General features: G+C 38.2%; 1 protein-coding gene across 2 annotated transcripts; it reads left to right on the top strand.

Annotated features, from left to right (window-relative positions):
* Positions 1-504: 504 nt before the first annotated feature.
* On the top strand, positions 505-20,197 carry zgc:152774 (uncharacterized protein LOC553526 homolog). Of its 2 annotated transcripts, XM_041989505.1 has the most exons (18): positions 505-759; positions 885-957; positions 3,383-3,515; positions 3,739-3,959; positions 4,278-4,425; positions 5,077-5,230; positions 11,041-11,169; positions 11,561-11,677; positions 11,761-11,864; positions 12,278-12,406; positions 13,213-13,329; positions 13,726-13,803; positions 16,397-16,436; positions 16,516-16,913; positions 17,228-17,714; positions 17,827-18,005; positions 18,089-18,133; positions 18,295-20,197. In XM_041989505.1, the coding sequence occupies exons 1-18, from the start codon at positions 721-723 to the stop codon at positions 18,449-18,451; spliced, it is 2,748 nt and encodes a 915-aa protein (XP_041845439.1). In that variant the 5' UTR covers positions 505-720; the 3' UTR covers positions 18,452-20,197. The 2 variants fall into 2 exon arrangements, with proteins under 2 accessions (XP_041845439.1, XP_041845441.1); XM_041989507.1 differs by lacking the exon at positions 18,089-18,133 and having other exon boundaries at positions 511-759.
* The last annotated feature ends 4,580 nt before the right edge of the window (positions 20,198-24,777 follow it).

Raw genomic sequence — 24,777 nt, 5'->3', positions numbered from 1 at the left:
GAGGTGCCAAGGTTTTGTATGGATCTCCCACATGGTCCCTGACAGTGCAAAATGAATAGTGTAAAGAAATAGCAGAAATATGTGTTTCTTTTTCAATATTTCTGTGGTCCAATGTAATCTGTTGGTTTTCCTAGCTTTTGTGTGTGTGTGTGTGAAGTGTCTTGTATATTTGATAATATATATTTGATCGTAATTAAATGATTATGTCTGTAAAGTGCCTTGAAATGACTTTATTGTGAATTGTCGCTATACAAATAAAGCTATAATTAAATTACTTGAATTAAATTGTGATACAGTGCATTCATCCAATCCACCCAGCAACTCAAATCAAACGTGAACACGCGGGGGGTGGACATGTGCTTTAATGTAGTGGTAGATTAGACACCATTTCTAACGGTGCTTGAATTTTGCGGATCTTTCTTGACACACATAGCTTTCAGATATCAAAATTGATCAAAAGTGTTCAGCTTAATTGAATCACATGCATGTGGAAGCAACCTGTGGGTGTAAATTGGTTAAAAATACAACTACTGGACTCATTTTTAAAGCAACATGTGAGCAGCTTTGAGACTTCAGCCATTTCTGTAAATGTTCTCGCAGCAGATTTAATCTGACTTCCTCACTGCGGCTGTGACAGCAGGGCGCACCCACTGCTGAGCAGTTCACGTACCTGCGCTCACTCGACAGTCACCACATGAGCAAAAGGCTCAGTGGCTCAACATGGCGAGGTTAAGCGAGCACGGGATTCGCCTCAGTTCCGTAAGTCTTTCAAATATAACTCACGTAGGATTTGTCTGCATCCATACTATGGTGCTTTAACTGAGGGCAAGATAAGAGCAATAAGCCTGAAATACACTCACTCATTGCTGGCATCTGTTTTCCAGATGAGCCCTTCCTTCCTGAACAGCAACTCCACAAGTCACACTTGGCCGTTCAGCGCGGTGGCTGAACTAATAGGTGAGCATCAATAAGGAGATCAAACTTTAATCGTGTGCACCTGCACTCTCTTGTGCCGCTGAAACTTTACATGGCTTCATTTCATGTGCTCTTCCGCTGTCTCTCTCTGTGTCTCTCTCGCACACACACGCTTACACACATACACACACATTGCGCTTCTACAGACTTTATGTTGTTGCTAAAATGGACTGACGGACTTCCTCTTTCAAACCTGCGCCTTTTTCTCTACAAACCTCAAACAGCGTCTGTTTAGAGCTCGCGCTGCGTGTAAAACTTGTGTTTATTACTTTGCTATAAAGTGGAAACAAGCGAGTTGTTTACTCTTTGTATTGTTTCTCGTTCCTTTGATTTTAAATGCTTATTACATCCTAGAAACTTCCCTGCGTTGGTGAAATTTGTTGTACGCGCTAAAAATAACTCTTTGCATTGAACTTTGTTAAAACATTTAAAAACGATTTGTTATGGACAGTAATGGTCGATCACTGGTGTTTTCACGTGACTTAAACCGTCCATATTTGTGTGCTGTCAATATTGTTATCCCTCCATTCTCTGCGCTCCTATTGGTTTACACGTGACGGCTTTTTGTTGGCTGTTGGGTTTTAGCAGCAACTGTAGGGTAGATAGACACACCACTCAGTGTCACACCACTCCTGCCTGTGCTTAGAGGAAGCAAGAACAAGACACTACTTAATTTGATAGATCAGAGTTTACACGCTCCATTTCCAACACTGTGGATCTGTAGGAGAGTTTGGGTGGTAAACTGAGCTGCTTCAGTTCTTACATGTCAGCCACTGAAAACTGGAACTTTTTAGAGAAGAATGTGGACAAGCAGTTTAGTAGATTAAATCCTTCAAAGCAGGAATGAGACAACTGTTTAAACCACAGTTCATACAATGTCCTCTTTAAAAGAGTGCAGTACACAGGTAAGTGTACTGTACAAACTTGATTTAGATGTGTTGCTGGCATGAAATGCTAAATTAATGATTTGTAAAATAATAATAAGTATATTTTCTAGGCACAGCAAGTTTATTTGTAGAGCACATTTTATGTACAAGACAATTCAAAGTGCCTTACATAAAATATTAAAAGCATTACAGCGGGGTGCAGAGAAAGCATTAAAAAGTACATTAAAACAAACTTTAAAAAGAAATAAGAAATTAAGTAAAGACAAAAAAAAAGCTTAAAATAAAATAAAAGTAGCACATACAGTAATGTGTTGCCTTGGCAGTCATTTAGCAAAATCTTTTATACAAAGTGACTCAGGGGTTGCATTTTGCCCAGTGACACTTAGACATGAAGTTGGGGCTCAAACCAGCAGCCTACCAATCACTGGACAATTTCTGTGCCTCCTGAAATACAGTCAGCCATGTTGAAAAGCTTAACTGTTAAAAAAAACAGCGGCGCTCGAAGCAATAACTAGACAATAATATCCCTGAAGTAAATTCTAACTTTTTTTAAGTGTTCACTTCCAGCCAAACATTTTGTGATATTTGGGTTATTGAGGTGTCGCAAAACTTACATTTGTTCATTTATAGCAGGGATTACCAACTCTGGTCCTCGAGGGCCGGTATCCTTCAATTATTGGATGTGTCCCTGCAGCAACACACCTGCTTCAAGTGAATGTGTCATTAACAGACTTGTGCAGAACGTAACAAGCTCTATTCTACTTGAATCAGGTGTTGCAGTATAAAAACATCCAATACCTGCAGGACACCAGTTCTTGAGGATCAGAGTTGGTGAGCCCGTATTTATGTGAATTCATTCAGTTGTAGATTGAAAAAGTCTTGAAAGGACTACACAAAGACATCATGTGCTGTCTGCCTTTCCAAGGACATTAATATGAGAAGGTGGTGAATTAAAGCAGCACTACTGAACTTATTTTGCACTTTGGCACCCCCTAACAATGACTAATGCAGCATCCGTTTTGCATCCTGCCTCTTATCTGAGCTCCCTCCAACCAGTAAAAGTCAATCCAATGTTAGTTGTTTCTCTCTCACTTTCACGTTCTTTTCCTTGCTTCCTCACCAAAAAAGTGCAATTCCTTATGGTTCTGGATACTTGCACATAATGAATGTCAAATCAGAAGTTATGTAGTACAGAAATTTACATAGTATTGCTTTAGGGGACTGAACATACCTCTGCGGAATGCTTCTCTTACACATTGTGGATCGTTTCGTGCACATGGGGGCAACATTTCTGCTGAATTACCTCATTTGTAATGAAAGCAGTTATAGTAGGCTGAAGTCGGGCCTTCCCGGCTCAAGTTAACGTTTATTCCGTCAATATATCTGTTTTGTGTGTAGGAGTTGGTATCATACTGTATATATTGAACACAAAGTTTTTTAAAAGTTAGGTAGCTCAAAGGAAACCCTCTACCCTCTGTCTCTTTTTTTTAACTTCTGGATTTTTTTGTGTCATGTTTTAGACAATGCGTCAGACCCTGGTGTGTCTGCCAAACAAATCTGGATAGATGTTGTTAATGAAGAAGATCAAATGTGTCTCACTTTCACTGACAATGGCAGCGGCATGACCCCCAGCAAACTGCACAAGATGCTCAGGTGAGTTTCAAACATATGAACAGGAAGCGCACACATAATAAAACTAAGCATGTCATAACATGTTGCATCTAAAACAGCCTTCTATTCTTCAGAATTTCTTCTGCATTCATTTAACTGGTGAAAATCTTTAGACTTCTATCAAAGAAAATTCTATTTTACTGTGAAATTAACTAATAACCAACACACCTAATCATCAGTGTTTCACTGTTCACTTTGTGTCCAGCTTTGGCTTTACAGAAAAGGGCTCAGGTAAGGCCAGTCTGCAGGCCATTGGCGTGTATGGGAACGGCTTCAAGTCTGGCTCTATGCGCCTGGGCCGCGACGCTCTCATCTTTACCAAGAACGGTGGTTGTCAGACTGTGGGCATGCTTTCCCAGACCTACCTGGAAAACATCAAAGCCCAGGCTGTCATCGTCCCCATAGTTCCCTTTAACCAGCAAACCAATATCCTTTGTAAATGGAAAGAATGTGTGGAGAGAAAAAGATAAGAGGAAAATGTAAACCTTAAGACAAACTGTGTATTTCTTATTAAGCATCAATATCTCTTCTTAGTGATGACCACACATGTGGTACATCAACACCATAAGCATTAGGACATACTGCACAGGAAATAATTTGAATGTGACAATGTGTCTGGCTTAAATGCAAATAAGGAGCTCAGGTTCACGGGATTTTACAGAAAAAGGGGTACTCTAGGTATATACTGGCAAGAGACAACATGTCTGCAGGTTCAGTTGTGTTTTGACCTTAATTCAACATCACAGTCGCTGGTCGTTACGGAGGACTCAGAAGCCAGCCTGGCAGCAATCTTACAACATTCCATCATCAAATCCCAGGAGCAGATACATGCTCACTTCAACTCCATTCCCTCCAAAAAAGGCACCAAGATTTTAATCTGGAATATTCGCAGGTCAGAAATGTACATTTCTTCTTACTATTTTTAGGCTGATAAGTCTTATCACGAGTAGCACGTTACCAATTTCAAGTCTGGATGAAAAGTATACTTATTTGCATTTTTAATAGAGTAACTTGATTAGTTCTTTAGTTTTAGTTCATTACAAATTCCTTGATTTAAGAACTGTATCTGTTTTTATAGTTTAAAGGCTCCTTGTGAGATTGATGAAATAAAATCTCAGGCACAAAGCTGAAAAAATTCTGAGCAGACGTACATTTGTTTAAGCATTGTTTTAGGCAAATTAGGTGAGAGCAATCTCATTCAGAGTCAAATCGTCATCATCACATGAGGTGCCTTTTTGAAGATTTGAAGCTGTTTCTCTCCAGTGGATTTATAAAGAAAAAAACAGTCTTCAATTTCACTTCGTCGCCTCACTTCAGACAATAATTATAATCATCCAGTACTACGTATCGTACCTCTAAAGATGAGATACACTGGTTCACACGGGTAAAACAGTTTTGTGATGCAAACACGAATCCATTGAAGATGTTTTGGAGCTTTACATAAAATTTGAATATCTGATACTTCTTTGAAGTAGCTTCATTACACAGACAGATTTGTCATGAACTTTTCTAACAGAAGTTTTCCCTTTTTTTTTTGTTAAAGAGCCAAAGATGGTAACACAGAGATCGACTTTGAGACTGATGATACTGACCTTCGTTTGCCTGAGATTCAGATTGAAGAGCTGAAGAAGGGTCTGCGGAACAGTGGATCTTTGAGACCTGAACAGAATATCCCAGATATGCATTATAGTCTCAGGGTGAGTCGGTAAAATCAACATTGACTTGCTTTTTTGTAGCTTTTAGTTTTATCCCACTGTCTGCAGAAGAAAATTTAGTTTGTTCATTTGTGAATTTTTGCATGTTGCTATTTATAAGCATTTGTGTAAAATTATCCAGCTTCCATCAATGTCACGAGGAGTTTCCATATGATCCAGGAGCTCTTAAATATATATTTTTTTAAACTCTGTAAGGAAAAACTTGGCTTGTTAGTAGGCTGATTCATTCGGGCTGAGTTTAGAAGTTAAAAAAAGCATCCAGCTTTTTTCCTCACGAGGCAGTAATGAGTCAACACAAGCCTCACCTCAGCCCAACAACTGGCTCCTCTTCAACATAAAAAAATACATATATAGTTATTATGATAGTAATGAATTTATAAAAATAACTCATATTTTTATGAAAATTCAACAGTTATCAGGTCTATCTGGTAATAGTATATCATAACTTATTCTACTTCAGCTGGGTGAATTTTAACATGTCCTTAGTAGAGGGGCACAGATATATTGGCCTAATATTGGTTTCAGTAGATGTTCAACAAGCTGAATATCTACTGCATATCAGTAGATACTGATCTTATTGATAGTGTATCAGCTTACAGGCAAATACCATATCAGCAGCTGATGGCAGTGGCCAATATTTACCTTGTGTATCCTGTTTTTTTTACATTGACTTTGCCCTGAAATTGACAAAAAAAAATGTTTATTTAATTTTGTTGTGAGCAACATAACGATTTGCTACTTCCAGGTTGCAGCTCCCAAATTTTGTTGGTAGTTGCAACCTCTGTACAAGGGTCAATTTTACTACACGCTGCCCTGTTTTTTGACACGTTTGTATGAAAGAATTTTTGCTTATTTAAGGTGATGAAGGGCTAAAGAGCTACACCTGTAATGCCAACATGTGTCAAGACCAGATAACAAGATCTGATGATCAACTGTATCACAGGCTGATGTAAGATCTAGAAGAACCAGAACAGCAGAGCTACCACAGTCAGCCGACATGAGGTCATTAAAAACTCTCAGCAGTGTTGTTTCTGTGCTATGAAACCGTTTAAAACCAGACTGAACTTTTTCAGAAATACAATTAAGATCAAGGCTGGTTATAAACTGACTTCTCTAAAATCTTTGATAAGAAAGGAAGTTTAGAGATTGGTCTGTTATTCGAGAGAATGGAGGTATCAAGATTTCTCTTTTGGATGAGAGGCTGCACAGCCGCATGTTTGATACATTGATCAGGTCAACAACACATGGATTTGGCTGTTTTAACAGCCCTTTGGTATGCACTGAAACTGTCTTGAAGATGATCTTTTTTATACTTTCTTTCAGCGCGTCTACAGACACGTCATTGTTCTGTCATTGATTTGGAACGTTTGATTCTAAGAGGAGCTACTGAGTCCAAAGCATCTGTGGAAGTTGTATTGAAAACAGTTTGAAATTAGTCTCTTACACAAAGTTCAGAGTTACTAAAAGCTGCAGAGAACTGAGATGCAGTACAAGAGTTAATTGTGCGGACATGGCACAGTTTGCCTGGAGGACAAGGGAGTGTAACAGAAAATACAAACCACAAAATGATCAGAAATACTTGCATCCAAGATCTCACTGATATATAAACTATTGAAACTACTACAAACTCCACTGAAATAGTGGAGTTTGTAGAGTCATGAGAAGCTTGTCTACAGCAGGAACTTGAGGCAGGAACAAGATTGTATATGTCACAGGAAAGGAGGCCCTTAATTATCTGTTTCAGCCTCTGTGTGAGTGTTGGTGTGTAAATTTACCACACTCACAAAGCTGTCGCAATAACTGAGTGGCTGCTGCAGCTGTAACACAACTACTTCTTCTTTGTGCCAAAACTACAGTATGTAAGTTTCAAAGGGAAGTGTAGCCCTATAAAACCAAAACAGCAACAACACAGAATGGACTTGAGATGGCTCCTGCATTGCTGTTTATTTTGTTATCCCTTATACATCGTTCTCTTTTGTTTGTTTTTTGTTTATTTGTTTGGATTTTTTGTCCCCTGCAAGTAAAAGAAACTAAAAACTTTCCAATGGGGTTTAAAATTCAAACATGTCTTAGTTGTCAATATAACGTCTTCTAAAACTCAATGTGATTTTAAAAAATAAACAAACTGTTGAAAGTTGTGGGAGATGTTAGAATTTGTTCACTTTGTTATAAATTGGAAAAACAAACTGGGGGTAGCACAAAATCTAACTTTGTTTTTTACGAGACTTTAAAACTAGGAGACTTTAAGTTATACAGTAGTAAGCGGTCATTATTAACAGTTTTATCACATTTTTATGCTGAAGACCGATCTCAGTGAAGTAGCTGGGATGTAGCCTGATCTTTGATGATTAGCAGGCAGAACTCTGTGTGGATCTACGATTTCATGGACTAGCATGCATTGTAATACAGATTTGCCTTATGTACTACAAAATTTAATGTTTTTGATGGGGCTGTCAAATGATAAAATTTTTTAATCAGATTAATCACATTTTTTTTTAAATTAATTACACATTTTAAATCATTTCAAAATGATTAATCACCATTCACGGCTATGCCTGAAATTTGCCCATTTTTACTATATTGGATCAACAGAAAGAGCCAATGCTACAAATATTTAGCATTAACAGACTTTCTCTTGGGTAAACATCAGATGTCCAATGGTCAGTAAATGTAGCATGTTTTGGTCTAAATCATTTCCACCATGTTCTAGATCATAATTCAGAATCCATAATGATAATATTTGTCATAAAATCACCAGATACGACGACATTGATGAAGAAACTCTGATAAAACTGATGATCTGAATAAAAAAAACGTTTTTACTTTTATCATTGAAGTGTTTGTGCTGCAGTGATTAAAGTCCTACAGCAGCGTCAGCCAGAGTAAACAACTGCTGATAAAATAGATCATTGGCTGTTTGTTTTACACGTTTTTTTTCCACTTTTTTCCTGGTCAGTGCTCCTGCCTGCCCCCCATCAGAACTTTTCTAGACCTGCCCCTGCATAGCTGAAGTATAAACCCTGTCTACCACCAGCCAACGACTGTGTTAGAAAGGTCCTGCCAAAAACAGCACTTTGGGGTAAATATGTGACGGTGTGAACCACGAACCGCTAGTTTCCTCCTTCTCAACTGAACAATAAACAAACGCCACGAGAGAAAAGCTGATGAGCTGATCACTGAGACGACCAGAGAGTCACTATGGCAGACACGTTGGTGCAAAACACAGCTGGGCTGTCACAAGTTTAAAAAAGAATGCGGGAAAAGTGCAGGTATGGAACCCTCTCACCGAGAAAAGAGTGTCTTAAAACACTCCCATTCTCCACGGAGGCAACGTCCATGGGTTGCTCCATTAATGTTGAGTTTATTCTCAAGAGCCACCCAGCTGATCTTTCCCATCGCGCCATCATAACAGAGAAATGACGAATGTATGGGGCTTGTCATGCCGCATGTGCGTTAATTGCATTAAAAATATTAACACAATTAATTACATAAATTAGTTAATGCCGTTACTGCATTATTTTTGACAGCCCTAATTTTTGACTGTCCAAACAAGTTTAATATTCCTGTTCTTTGCTAACAGTAGTACCACGTCTTTATACTCATGTTCATTCTGAGGGTAAACCAAGACAGGGTTAGGCTAGCTACTTTGCAGGCTAACTTAATTAGATATCTCTATTACACACAATACAGATGTATAAAAGCTTTTTTTTAGATAGTAAAATGTTTTATTTGTTGTGTGGGTTCATCAAGGGTTAAACTTGAGACTGTAGCGTTGAAGTGTAGCGTTGCAGATGAATCATCATTCTTTGTATTCTCAGTGATTGGGTGGCTTTGTGAACAGTGAAATCAGTGGTTCATGGTCACTTTCAATGATGGCTGTTTGTCCCGACAAACTAATGGAACCTTTCATAGGCATATGTTATCCTGAGAAGTTCTGTCTCGATTTGTGCATAATGAGTCTCTGCATCTGTCGTGGAGCGAGATGCATATGCAGTCGGTTGCCATTCGTCAAAACTTTGCATGAGGACTGCTCCTAGCCCACTTGTAAAGCATCTGATGAGATCTTGATGGGTTTAGTCAGATCATAGACGTGCACAAGTGGTTCCTATGTCTGGAGTTTTCTTAGGTCTTTCCATGACTTCTCGTGTTCATGATTCTGCTCCTATTCAGTTTCTTTTTCAGTCAGATGTCCCAGAGGTGCAAGTCTTTCTGAGGGGTTGGGTATAAACTTGTCCATTTTGTTCACCATTTCACCAACTCTCTGTACATCCTTCTTACATTGTGACCTGGGCATATTTTCAATTAAACTGTCTTCATCCAGCTTCAGTTGCCAAAATCTTGATGAGGTGTTTGCTGAATTATTTGGCATTAGCAAACTAACATTATTTCCTCTCTTGTGGGAAGTTTAAAATGTTGTCTTTTATTTGCTCAGCTAAGATCCATGGGATCAACACAAACTCTGGGCTTGTTCACAACAACCAGTGAACTCACCCACTCAGTCGGTCCATCAAACCTTTTGATTACTCCCAAATTTTATATTGTGTCCAGCAAATGGTAGCTTTTAGCATGGATAAACAACCGGCAACACACTTTTGTCCAGTTTTATTGTGTGCTCTGCAGGAAGACAGCAAAGAACCTGAAAAATGTCTTCATATTTGTTGATGATGTCATTATAATCTGTTCACTCATGCTGAGAAGCACTCTTTTGTATCAAGTTAAGTCTCTCACTAGGTCCAATATGGCCTGGACATCTTTTGAAAACAGTGAATGACAGTGTGTGCACTCTGGCCTTGTGTGTCAATGCATTTCCCTTTGATCCTTCTCATCACCTTCAGTTGCATCCAAGTACAGTTTCAAATGTTGTCTAAACCTCCTCCAGTTTTCAGCCATGTTACCGTCAGCTGAGGGGTGGTGGATGAAATCCCTCCCTCACTGGTTTGACACAGCAGTTATTTCTCCACAGTCACTGCACATAAACCCTGGTGTTAGCTTAGTCGAGTTCGCCTTCTCTCTTCAAGACCATTTTCTGACAACATGTGGTGGTTTGTTGTAGGGGTTTTTCAACACAACAACACTGGTGTTTAACTTGAAGAGACTTTGAAGAGAAGTTTCAAGAACTCTCTTGAAGAGATCCTTTATATAGAACATCAGGTTCATTACATCTGCCGGGTACAGCTCATTAAACCAGAATCTTTTATTCCTGCCTTTTGTACATTTTTATAGCTGATGTAAAATGTATATCACTTGGCTCATTAGACCAATAGGGAAGCTTCTATTTGTTTCTATTATTACAAGTAAAGATTTTTTTTTCTCAGTATTTTGATCATTACAATTAAAGTTTTCAGTACTTTAAAAATCTTAGAGTCAAAAGTTTGGACGCATTTTCCCATTAATGGAAAAATGTGTCCAAACTTTTGAGAGGTAGTGTATATGCGGCTTCTTTAAAATTAGATTTAGAGCAGATGCAGCGTAAACAGACGCAGTGGTTGTGGTTTGGTCTTGGTAAGCCCTACCCAAGTAGGCAAGGTGGGGGGATTTGTGAGTTGTAGTCTCAAGCACAAACCAGAAACCTTCCCACCACTGCAAACTTCTGTGGTTTTCTAGAAGCAGTTTTTGACTGTCTCTTTAAAGCAATGTTCTTGGTATATGAGTCCAAACTTTGGTTTAAGACTAATTTTAAGAAGCATTTAAAGTTGTAGAATATAAGTCGGGTTTTTCCACTCTTAAGAGTTTTCAATGCAAGAAAAATATCTAACTTTTTACACTCTCTTTTTGTTTGTTTGTTCTCTCAGGCCTACCTCAGTATTTTGTACCTGAAGCCAAGGACTCAAGTCATACTGAGGGGGAGGAAGATTCTGGCCAAACTTGTTGCAAAGAGGCTGACTCATATTGAACATGATGTGTACAAACCTCAGTTCAGTGTATCCTGACAAGCAAGCGTGGATCAAGACGTATTACTTTTTGGGATTACAATTTTTGGGATTTGCCAACTGTTTAATGTCCTCTGAGGATCAAAATTTTTGATGTAGGGGTTTGTTTTAGTGTCTTGGTTTGACTTTGTCAAACATGTCACAATGACAAAACTAAATTGGTTATGAATGCTAAAAAGTTTCACTGCTTTTTGTCACAACTATGCAAGATAGCAATTGTAGAATTAAAATTTGCTCTGAAGTAGAAATAGAAAAAGAACTTAATCCCAAATTCATTGGCATGGATAATTTTTTATGTAGTTTTAGTGCTCCATAAATAAATAGAATATTCTGAAATCTAGCTATATATATACTGCTGTTATCCCTAACCTGTGTCCATCAGAAAGAGAAGGTGAAGGTGACTTTTGGGCTAAACCCTAAAAGGGACCACTATGGCATCATGATGTACCACAAGAACCGACTCATCAAGGCTTATGAGAAAGTAGGCTGCCAGCTGAAGGTAAAGGAATTCTGCTTTTTGTGCTCAAACATGGCAGGTAGAGTATTGTCTCTGCTCATATCTTGTTCCCCAATCTCCTCCAGACTTCAGGTCAAAGGGCAGGGGTTGGCGTCATCGGCATCATTGAGTGCAACTTTCTCAAACCAGCTCATAACAAACAAGACTTTGAATACACCAAAGAATACAGGTACACAAGTTAACAAGTCTGACACAAGATGTTTCTGACCAGTATAAGCTGTGAGATTTACCAACTGATGAGGCTTATATTTGGGATACAGGCAGAACATGTCGCTTCATACTCACAAAGTTATGACTTGTGAAGTTGATCACAACTTGAAGTTTTAGTTTTACAGTTGAGCTTAAACACCTAAATATAAAACAACAAATGGAGCCAAGAAACAGGATTTATTATTCATATAAGCCAGTTAAAATCTCCAGCTACATTTCTTCCTGTATATAGCAACATTGACGGGGCAGTGATTTGATCAGTTTGACAACACACCTGTCAATAAAATATTGACTAAATATGATCTTTCTTGTGTTTGTGAAATGACTTACAACTGTTAAAGATGTTAACATTTTCTATTTTCTCCTCTCAAGACTCACCCTTAGTGCTTTGGGTTTAAAACTTAATGACTACTGGAAAGAGGTGACGGAGAAGAAGGCCAGAGAGCGCGAGTTTCAGGCTTTAGACAAAGATGACAATGAAGACCAGCCAGTTTCTGACAAGTGAGTGTCAGCCTTTTTTTCTTGTTGTGCAAGTAATGAAAATACTTCTAACTTGCAAGTGTCACGATAGCATGGCTTTGACATGCCTTTCTTATCTCCCTCTCTTTGTTGAACTCTGGTCTCAAAGATGGACTCACTAACACACAGGGTGTGTTCTGTAGGGGCAGAGGAGTTGGTGCTGCTATGACATTTGATGCTGAATTTTTATATCACTTTTTAAACTGAAGACATAGATTTTTAGTAATAGTTAACACATCTTTTCTTATTTTCTCATTTTAAAATATAAAATAAATCTTAAAATGATGTCATTGTCATTTCTCAAATAATGTTATTATTGAAAGTCCGTTGTGCCTGTAAAAGAGGAATTATGGTGTATTTTGTCCAAATGGCTCTAAATTTGTGTCTGAAACTGTGTAAACGCCCAAGAAAGCAAAAGTAAGATGTCTAGACTCTGCTTTCATATAACAGCAGCATGTCAAGAAGATGCAGATCAGCAGATACACTTGCTATTCAGGGGCTTGTCAGATCTACAAGAAGTGAAAACAGTTTTGTTTTTTTATTTGAATCATGTACATCAGCCTCTCATGTACATGTGCTGAAGCAGAGAGCTTTAATAAGCATCAACAGTGATTTTAGATTACTATGTGTATCATAGAAAATATAGAGGGTTTACTATAAATAAACCTCATAAATCAATATGTTTATGTGCATAACTACTAAACTACTGAGAAAATATCTCCAATTATAATTATTTCTAATGACTGAAAACTTTCTTTAATTCTCCTGCTTACTGCTTGTATTTACAGGAGTCCGATGTGGTTACAGTGTGAAGAGTGTCTAAAATGGAGAAGCGTCCCTGCAGGTCATTATAAGGTTACTCCCGAAAGCTGGACCTGCAGCCAGAACCCCAGTCCACGTTATAGGTTTTTATTTCTCCTTATCTCTATAGCTTGATCTTCATAAATCACACAATTTAAATTAAATTAAAACACAAGTTAGTATGTTTTTACTTCAGGATAAGAAATGTTAGAGCAACATTAAATGGTTTAATTGGGGGAAAACAAATTAAATACATTAGGGTATTTTTTATTTCTATCTGAAGTCTTTCAACTTTACTTGATTATATTTTGGGATGGCCTATGGTAGAGGATAAGACACTGAACATGACCTCTTACGTCCTTGAAATAAGCAAGTGATCACGTACTGTATCTCTTATTCACAAATATCTCACAACTTCTCACATACCCAATATGTCGGTGTGTATGCTTTGTGGAGTTAAAGCTAAACAGTTACTAAGTCCAGCCTCTTTTTCCTTGCAGAAGCTGCTCATCACCAGAGGAAGCAGAAGAGAGTGAGGAACTGTTAACACCAAGCTACCAGAAAAACCACAAGAAACTGTAAATTCCTACTTCTTTACACTTCTCACATTTTGGCTGTTTGTGAGAACTTGTACATGCATGAACGTTTCACACTGCCTTTCTTCCTGCATGCCTGTTTGTGTATGAGTGTGGGTTCACATGGCTTTTTGTGGTTTCAATCTGTCAGTTTTGTGCTCGTATTTCCGGTTGATTGTCCATGCGACTCCTCATGCATTTGACAAAGAAAGTCACGTTTTTTGCTACTCAACACAACAGATTAACCAAAGTGAGTCTCCGTTAGTTTTTAAAGCATTTAAACTCATAAATCCAATGGAATTATTTTAATTAATATCTGTATTATTCTTTTTTTACTGTTTCTTTTAGTATGTCATCCAAAAAAAAGAAAAAAAACCCTGTTAGCTAGATACAACTAACTTTTGAGACTTCTTATTTTCAGACATTTTAAACAAGTGTGGCTTAAGTTTTAAATTATGTACTACAACATATGAAAAAGTCATCTCTTTGAGTCAAAAGCTAAGGCTTCAGACTGCTCAGACTACCAGGTTTCCACCTTTTTTCCCCACTATCATGAGCTGAAAGCCACAGAATGTTCATAAGTCTCAAGCTTAGACCACACATTGAAAGGGGTCACTGTGACATAATTGATTTGTAGGCTTATACTAATACTACATTACTATGCTGCATGGGTGTGCCCTGGTGGCCATACAAATTTCCTGAGATGGATCTAAATTTAAAAGCCTGTGGCAATTATTTTGATCAAAATTCTTTCAGATTTGCTTCATACATCCTATAAAAACCTAGACAACCTAGTGCAAATATTAGTTCATAACCCAGGTCATTAAAGGAAGACACAAAAGGAAGTTACAAAAGTTAGATGTATTGTTTTCACATTCAGCAGGATGCATATGCTTACACTCCTTTCACACAGACAATTCAAATATACAATATCAACACAAATCCCAATAGCTGTGAACGTATGACCATAAGTGCTGCAGCATCGAAGAACTGTGGGGAGTGTTGTCATCTCTGTTTGCTGGACTTGTCGCTAGATTTGCTTTTTATATATACTGTATCCTCTGTGACATCTTTTCAAAATGAGACTACCATCAAATCTTGGGACTTTTAAGTCAAACATCATCAGTACAGCCACAGACAAGTGAGGTATCTCTTTCACAGTGCTTAGATAACAGCAGAGAGAGGCAGTATTAGTGCCTATCTTGTTAGCTGTTTGCACATGTGCAGTGTAGTCCTTGTGTATAAGGAGGGCCTGCATTTTTTTATTTAAAAAAATGTTCTGTCACTTCTAACTTTCTTTGATGTTCATTACTAGATGAAGAGTTTGACACAACTTCCTATTTAAATTTAATGCATAGATGAGCTGCCTTTCTGCAGGCTTCCAGAAAGTGGCCAATCAGGAGAAAGTGGGCACTTAAATAGGGGATTGGCCCTTAATAATAAAAAAAATAATAATAATGTACACAACCAGTCAAAAGTTTGGACTCATTTTCCCATCAGATTTCCAAACTTTTGACTGGTACTGTATACTTTATTTTAATTCCCAAATGGGAAATTGATTCGCTGCATTTAACCCATCCTAGTAACACTGGGAGCAGGGGCTCCCTTAACTAGGAACAGTGGGCTCCCATAATACAACACACAGGGATTAATAGTCTTACTCAGGGGCCTACAGTGGTTCCCTTTGGTTGCTTGTCCATGGACTTGAAGCTGAGTCCCAAGTCCACCTGTCTAACCATTATGCTACTCACACCATAAAGAGACATTACTTAAACAGTACTCTCAAACAGAAAACTAGTGTGAGATTAATAAGGATTTCACAAACTGTCATGCAATCCACTCTATTAGAGTTCCAAAATAAATATAGAAAAACTTAAAATGAGTATAATAGGTCCTCTTTGATCATTTAGTGTAAAAAAGTTAGCCTTTGCTATGACAGTGTTTATAAATGGCTGTTAGCAAGCTATCTTCCGAGAGGTTACAAGATAATAAACAGACAAGCATGACAAGCATAAACACAGCGATTCATAAAAGTTCATCAGTATGTAACCAATATTACTGATTTACATATGACTGGTCTGTGTGTATACTTTGCTTCATGTGCTTTCATAGCTTCAATTACCAACAACCTTGCTAGCAGTCTCATACTGGCATAGTGCTGAATATTTGTCTGAAACTCATCAGTGCTGGTTGTTGTTACACATCCAAAGTTTTTTGTTGTTGTTGTTTGTTTTGTTTTTTTTTGTTCTTTTTAATCAAATGATGTTAAATATTAATTTCATTCATTTCTTTAATGTAATAACATAGTATAAATCCAGCAGCTCTGTGTAGCAGTGCGGTGTTAGCATGTTAACAAATATAGAGTGCTAACCTGCTAATGCTGTGGAGGTGCTGTAATTATTGATTTTTAACCTGTGTTCTACATCTTAGCTTACACATAAACTAACAGTGGTCATTTAAAGAGGGTAGACTGACACAATTCAAGAGACAGATAGATTTTTATTGACTTTTTTAGAATTTTGTTTGTTTTAAATCGAAGATGCACTTCCATTCACAGTCTATTGAGAATCTCCATCATGGTCTGTTTTGTTTGCAGAGAGCAATCCAGAAGTAGAAAACGTGAAAACTCATTAGAGGTATGTGGTGTTTTTTTGGTTCATTGTCACTCTGTCATATTTAAAAATATTTCATAACAAGTGTTTTGCTGTGTTGCAGGGTTGTCAGTTTCAAGAAGAAATGGCAAAACATCTAATCTTGTCACGTCGTTCATCAGAGCCTTCCTTCCAGTCCACGCAAACACTTGAACATGCCACCTCAGTAATTAAGTCCCATATTAAAGAAAAGACAATTGAACATGATGAGACAGACACACATAACTTAACAAGTCATCATGCAGACACTCACACAAATGTTGATGGAAATGTGAATTCTGCCACAGACCCAAAAGAGAAGCCTAATAAAAGAGACACAGTCATTAAAGTTAAGAATAAACTCGTACAGACACAAGCAGGGGTGGAAAATATTAAGAGGCTTGAAGACAAAGATGGGGAAATAAAGATAAACACCTGCATGGAGACAGTAGAACGGGAAATGGAGCACATAAACACTTTAAGGTAGGATGTGTTGTATGTTGTATGCATGTAAATTCAGACACTAAAGTGATGAAGTAACAATCACATGAAAAGCAGCTAAAAAAATCAGTGTTGAATATAAACAAAAAGCATAATACAGAAAATTTGTAAATCCATTGCATAGTAACAGCTGGATGAGGTAAGCTTGTTACATTTGGAATAATATGAGGAGGGTAGACATCATTTTAAAAAATGTTTAGAAATAAAGTAAAGAATGTACAAGAAAACAAAAACATAACAAAAACACCAGGTTGGACCTTCAACAGATGCAATTAACTATACTTTGTTTTCTGTAGCCTCAAAAGGAAGTCTGAATCATTATATCACTGTGTGAAAAAGAAGAATTACTTTGGTGGAGAGCAGTCCGACTCAGGAATTCCCATAGAGGACATGCATCCTGAGAAACAAACGGACGCCTTCAAAAATGACAGCAGCAACCCAGTTGAGAATTCAGACTCTTTGCAGCAAACCCTCACCTCCCGCACCAGGAGCCACTCACTAAGAGCCACACAGACCGCTTTGGCATCCTCACTGAGTGGAAGAGATGGGCCACCAGGCAGGATGCTGCCTCCAGAAGGGGATGATCGGGAGGCTAAATTACTGAGGCTGCATGCATTAGAGAGAGAGGTTCAAAGGCTACGAAACCTTTTGGGTCAGGATGTCATAAGGACAAGTCAAGGCACAATGACAACTGATGATAGTGATGTTGCAAAGCCAAAACAAGGAAAAGTGATCTCGACAGAACACACAGCAGAGGCTGGCTGCCAGACGGACATGGCTGAGGTCAGTGCAGTTTTCTATTAAATTCTCATCCTTCATTACGGGCTTTATTTTAAACCATTTAAATAAATCAAATTAGCTCTCAAAGGAATTTTAAAAATCTTTTTTCCATCAGTGCTCCACCTCAGCCACTAACCCAGCCCCAGCTGCAGGGCTTCTGGGACTGCAAGTCCAGGGTCAGAGAGCCTCATGTGATCCAAAGGATCAGTCTGAGCAGAACAGACTCCGGAAGGAGAAGACTGATAGTCAGAGCAGGACGGCGCTGAGTGACAGCGAGGCCTGTGACAACACCAGGTGAGTATTCTCTACAGATTTGCACTTAGTCACATGAAAAAAGAGCTCTTTAAGAAGCTTTTGTTTTTGTTTGTCAATCTTAGGGTTACATTTATATTCAGGGAAAGTATTTCAAAAGGTTCTTTAGTGTAAGTATTAGCTTTTATCTTTACTAACCCATTTTTCATGCACTCATTTTAAACAATGCCCTTTTGCACATTTATTCAAACTGAGTTTCCCCTCAATACCTAAGTATGAAATCCCAAACTGTTGATCTTGCTAGTGTAATGAAAACGTTTTTCCCTTTCAGATCAGCAGAGCAGAACCTGCATGACATCCGTAATAACGTGGTGGTGCTTCTTACGGCCCTGCTGCCCCAACTTGACCTGACAGACATCAGTCTGGAAACGGCTGATGTAGACAACATCCTGCAGCAGATCATAGACGTTAACTCCCTGAAACTATGATAAGTGTACCTGCAAGTTCTAACAGTGGCTGTCATTTCTCCTCATGTTCATATGCAAAGTTTAAGCTGGTGAAATTATGTCTACATATAAAGCACAATGTAACAGTTATGCATGTGTCATTCTCTTATAGTTCCATTACTGGTAACCTAATCAATTTTTATTCATAAAGCACTTTTCATTTGCTAGAAGCATAAAGTGCTTTACATAATAAAAACATTTGCATAATTAAAGAGAAACATCAATTAAAACACACCTACACACACACATACACATACAAATGGTGCTCCCTGTTAAAATCTAGAATATCAGATAGAGAACGCAAATGATTTATTCTGATTGTAATACCTCTCGCTCCAGCTGTCCCACAATCCTGAATTGGAATAAGCGATACAGTGAATAAATCAATGAATGAATGATTCTAATACTAATTCAATGTGGGAGTCTAGATTTAAAATATTCTAATACCTCTGCATTTCAAATGACAGTTTTATGTATAAAAATTAAGCCCCAACACTGACTACTAGCCGAAGTTTATATAATACACCAGGTTTGCAAGCTAAGGTGGAGTAATTCTTCTGCAAAAAAGCTGCAAAAAAGGCAGAAAAAAACATAATTTAACACAGTCTGAATCTGCTTATTATTATTATTTTATTTTTATTTTTTACTTTGTTGTTCTATTGGAGCATTATTCTGAGGAGAAATCATAGAGTGAACCTATCTGCTGTATAATTTCCTCAAACTTAACAACAATAAAACCAAATTCATTCTCATTAGCACACCAACAGTTTCTCACTTTCTATAGACAAGTCTTCAGTTTCCCCTTCCACTACAGTTAAGGGTTAGCACCTAATCTTTTCAAGCCCACATCAAGTAATATTACTCAGTCTTCATACTTCCATCTTCACAGCATTAACCGCCTTCACCCCTCCCTCCCACATCACTTCACTGCCGTCCTAGCCCACAGCCCGGTCACCTCCCATCTTAATTACTGTAACGCCCTTCTTTTTGATCTATCACAAATCGCTCCATAAACTTCAACTGGTCCAGAATTCTGCTGCCTGGATAGTCAATAAAAACCCATCCTCTTCCCACATCACCCCTGTCCTACAACAGCTTCACTGGCTCCCCATGAATTTCCGTATTCTTTTCAAAAGACTCCTTTTGACTTTTAAGGCCATCCATCATCTTGCTCCTCCATATCTGTCCATTCTGCTCCACACTGCCATCCCTTTCTGTTCCCTTAGATCCTCTTCCTCTCTTCATGTAACTGTCCCATCCCATCACCTCGTTACCATGAGGAGCATGGAATTCTCTTCCTCCTGACATCTGTAATGCTCCCTCTCTTTAAATCTCTACTAAAAACCCACGTTTCAAACTCACCTACAACCTTCAACCCTTTTTCTCATCTATTTGTTTGCTGTATTTTAAACTGTTTTACACCACTTTTTGTTTTATGCACATAGCTTCTTTGTTTTACTTTGATTTCTTGGTTTTGTAAAGTGGCCTTGGGATTCCTGAAAGGCTCTTTAGATAAAATGTATTATTATTATTATAAATATAAGTCTTTTTATCTGAAACTATTTCATAATTCTAATATGTGTGATGTTTTGCTCTTTTTTGTTTTACATCTGTTTTTGTTGACTTTTATATACTGTATTTGATACAAATTTGTTCAATGTATTCTGTTAATGAGTGATGGAGATACTCAATTGTTTACAAATCTTTAATAAACAAAACTTAATGTTTGCAATGAAGTACTGAAACGATTTATTGCACCCCACCTCCTAATTTCTAAATAGAATATAAATGCAATCTTGAGCCTTTGCAGTATTTCTCTTTAGCCACAAGGTAGCAGTGAAGCCCAATGATGAGTACATGTCTTGCACACAGCCACACCTGGAAAGTGTTGGGTCTTCCAAAATCCTCATGTCATTTAAAAGTATTACTTGTCCTATCAACTTAGATAACAAAGTTGTTGAAACAGTAGCATATCTCTTTATAGCATAAGACTAACTGTATAATTTGGTCAGTAAATGGGATTAGGTCATTTAGTAGCACTAAGTTTGAAATGTTGTGCAACAGGGTACCCAACCTTTTGGCACAGGATCAGAAATGAAGGCAATGTTTACTGATATGTCCTGTGCACAGGCCCTTGAACCAAGGAGTTGGGCTTAGTCTGGATTACTAAAACTAATATCCTAGAAAGAGACAAAAAACATCTAAAATGGTTGCCAAATTACTAAAATTACAGGCATAGCACAAGAAGATACAAAATCACCCAAAGAAGTAATAATACAACCATGAAAAGATACTAATGATCAGAAAAAACACTAAATGTGATAAAAAATGTGTGTGTGTGTGTGTGTGTGTGTGTGTGTGTCTATATACACACATGTATATATACATACATATATATATATATATATATATATATATATACTACTGTTCAAAAGTTTGGGGTCACTTTGCCATGGGATTCAATAGGGAAGTGACCCCAAACTTTTGAACAATAGTGTATATATTTTTTTTTTTTACATAAAATGTACACTTGGCAGTTAATTGCTTTTTAATTCAAAAAGCTAATCAGCCAAACACATTGCAGCAATTCAATGAAAAAAGTCATGTAGACATCATCATGAAGACTTCCCGAAGTACAAACCATGCAAAGAAATAGGATTTATAGTGATTTTGAATGTGGTATGGTTGTTGGTGGCAGACTGGTCTTAGTATTTGCGAACCTGCTGATGTACTGGAATTTTCACACACAACCGTCTTTAGGATCTACAGAATATGCTTTGACAAAGAAAAAAGAGATCACCAAAATTGAAGAGTCAAGAAACATTGCCTGATCTGATTGGTGATTATCTCAGTTTCAGCTGTAACATTCAGATAGTAGGGCCAGAATGATTTGATATACACAATATAAAAAGCATGAATCCACCCTGCCTCGTGTAAGCGGTTCAGGCTGGTGACGATGGTGTAGTGTGTGGGGGATATTTTCTTGGTACCTATTAGTATTGATAAGGCATTGTTTAAATGCCACAGACTACCAGAGTAATGCTGTGGACCATGCCCATTTCTCTATGACCACAGTGTACTTATCTTCTGGTGGCTACTTCCAGCAGGTTGATGCACATGGTCACAAAACTCATATCATCTCTAACTGGTTTCTTGAACATGACAATGAGTTAACTGTACCCCAATGGCCTCCACAGGCACAAGATCTTTATACAATAAAGCATCTTTGGGATTTGGTAGAGAAGGAGGACTTCCCTTTTCAGACAGTTGTAGTCGACAAATCCACAGCAACTGTCTGATATCATGAAAATTGCAGAGAAACATTTCCAACACCTTGTTGAATTGATGCCAGAAAGAATTAAAGTAGTTCTAAAGGCAAAAGGGGTTCAACCCTGGCGCTAAAGTGACTGGTGAATGGAAATGGATGTAAACCAACCACAAAGTGACACAGAAACAAAAAGGCACAGAAAAGAAACATAAAAAAACATCAAAATGCACTTTAGAAAACATAAAACAACCAGTAAACAGTATGGTTTGTGGTTGATGTCCCCTGCTGACGCTTGCTGCTTCACTCTCTTCCTCTGCTTGCATTTTTCTGCCAATATTCTTATTTTCTAATCAAGAAACTTATGAGCAACGGCTCCTGGATACTTATTAATCACCAGGACTGTATTTTGTTGTAGATTTGGTTGGATACTACTATTTTTTAATACTCTTACAATCTTGTCAGTGTCACGTCAGTGTGGCCTACAAATAGTAGAAGCCTTATATACAGTTACTTAGGAGCTAAAGCTAACTAGCTGCAAGATGCCTCCCTTCTCTACAGATGGCTATCACAAACTTCTACAGAGGATCAACATGCTGGAAACAAAGATTCAACAGCTCGAGGTGAATGTGGAAGTGAATTGATTGTGTTGAAATGAAACAACCTTGCCTTTAATAAGAAAACAGCGGGCAGGATTGTGCTAACACACAGCTAATTAGCACAAACTTAGCTGGAAAGAAAAAGGAAGACATTGTACAAGGTAATAACTCTTTCACTGACAGTCCTCCTATGGAATGCTCTTGGTGCAAAGCCAAAGAGTAAATCATCTCATAGGGAAATGGGAAGACAAATATCAGGCAGAGCCCAGTTTGCTGAGATTAGCGACGTGACCGGCTGGCCTGCTCTACCATCCAGACCAAGCACATCCTCAACCCCTCTCATTAGCAAGACACAGTCATGGCCAGTTATCAGAAGGAAAGCTAACAAATCCTCTCCACAACAACTGGACATGCAACTACAGAACAGGTTTGCACCACTGCTGCAGGATTCTGGATCTACATCTGATAATCGGAATGAAATCTCCTTACACACCAAGGTTAGACCAAAAAACAAATCAGAAAGTAAAAGGCGACAAGAAAAGCTGGGCCTCAGACTCTGATTGTTGGTGACTTTGGTGTGAAAGACGTGAGAAATGTGTGTGGAAAACGTACAAAAGTACTGTGCTTTCCCAAGGATATGGTATCAGATGTGAGAGGCAAAATTACGCAAATTGTGGCAGCGCACACAATTTGTCTGAATGCATGGCTGTCGGCTGTATGTACCACACATCCAGTTCATTTCATAGACAACTTCAACTTCTTCTAGGACCCCAGGCACTTTTTTAAGACGGATGGATTCTGCCTCAACAGGTCAGGAGTGAAGCTGTTCGCCTCCAACCTGTTTTATTTTCTAAACAGACACTCTGTTCCCTCGGACAAGGACAACAGACAAGCGAGACCAAAACAACGTGGTAAGATAGAGCCTAGAGGAAGCCTTAGGAAAAAAACCACCTCAGCCCCCTCCTGAAGAAAGCCCCAAAGCTTTGCCATGACGTGGCCCTGTCTGGTCATTACTATGTTTTCTTTGAGTGTACAGTTCCTGTTCACACAAATGTCTCAACAGAGGTCATCACAAACTATGTATAACTGAAAACATGAGTGGAATGTTTAACCACATCCTCTCTTTAACACCTGCCCTATCAGTGGGTTCAGCCAATCACCGTGTTGCTAGTTATAATGCTAAAATGTTAAATATTATGGATGCTATTGCTCCTTTTAAGGTGAAGGTTGTCTCTGGAAAGAAAAAGTCTCCATGGATAAATTCCACACTGGTGAAGCATGGAAAAAGAGAGTGTCCGAAAGCCGCGTGTAGATGGAGTAAAACAAATCCACAGGTTCATTATGGCATGTATAAAGAGAAGCTTCACTCTTACAATTTACAACTAAGGAATTCAAGAAAGTCCTATTTCTCTGACATTATTAGCAAAAACTATCATAATGTTTGGGTCTTATTTGCTATTTGATACAGTTGACCACAATATATTGCTTAAACGACTGGAGAACTGGGTGGGCCTCTCTGGCACTGCACTACACTGGTTTAAATCTTATTTAGAGAATAGAAAGTACTTTGTGTCTATAGGTAATTTTACATCTGAGCAGACAAAAATTACATTTGGAGTTCCCCAAGGTTCCATCCTGGGGCCTCTTCTGTTTAACATCTACACTTGCACAGGTCATGAGGAAAAACAAAATTAGTTACCATAGCTACGCAAATGACACACAGATATATATTACAATGTCACCAGGAGATTGAGGCCCCCTACAGCCTCTTGGTAAATGCATTGAGGAGATTAATGACTGGATGTGTCTGAACTTTCTTCAATTAAACAAAAACAAAACTAAGGTGGTTTCTGGAGCCAAAGAGAAACAATTAAAGGTCACCACAGAACTTCAGCCTATACACCTAAAAACCACCAACCAGGCCAGAAATCTGGGTGTATTCATGGACTCAGACTTTAACTTTGAAAAACACATTAAGGGCATTACAAAATCAGCCTACTGTCACCTTAATAATATATCAAGGGTAAAAGATCTGATGTCTCAGTAGGACCTGGAAAAACTAGTCCATGCATTCATCTTTAGTCGTCTTGATTATTGTAACAGTGTCTTCACAGGTCTACCTAAAAAATCAGTTAGGCACCTGCAGCTGATTCAGAACTCTGCTGCTCGAGTCCTCACTAAGACCAAGACCATGGATCACATCAGTCCAGCTCTGAGGTCTTTACACTGGCTGCCTGTTCTTCAGAGAATAGACTTTAAAGTTCTGCTGCTGGTCTATAAAGCTCTGAATGGTTTAGGACTAAAATACATCAGTGACCTCTTGACCCATTATGAACCTACCAGAACCCTCAGGTCATCTGGATCCAGTTTCTTATCAGTTCCCAGAGTCAGAACCAGACACGAAGAAGCTGCATTCAGCTTCTATGCTCCACATGTCTGGAACA

Source organism: Melanotaenia boesemani, chromosome 7 (assembly GCF_017639745.1).
Source record: "Melanotaenia boesemani isolate fMelBoe1 chromosome 7, fMelBoe1.pri, whole genome shotgun sequence".
NCBI lineage: Eukaryota > Metazoa > Chordata > Actinopteri > Atheriniformes > Melanotaeniidae > Melanotaenia > Melanotaenia boesemani.
The sequence above is the reverse complement of the archived record's forward strand: the minus strand, read 5'-3'. Positions and strand labels throughout refer to the sequence as shown.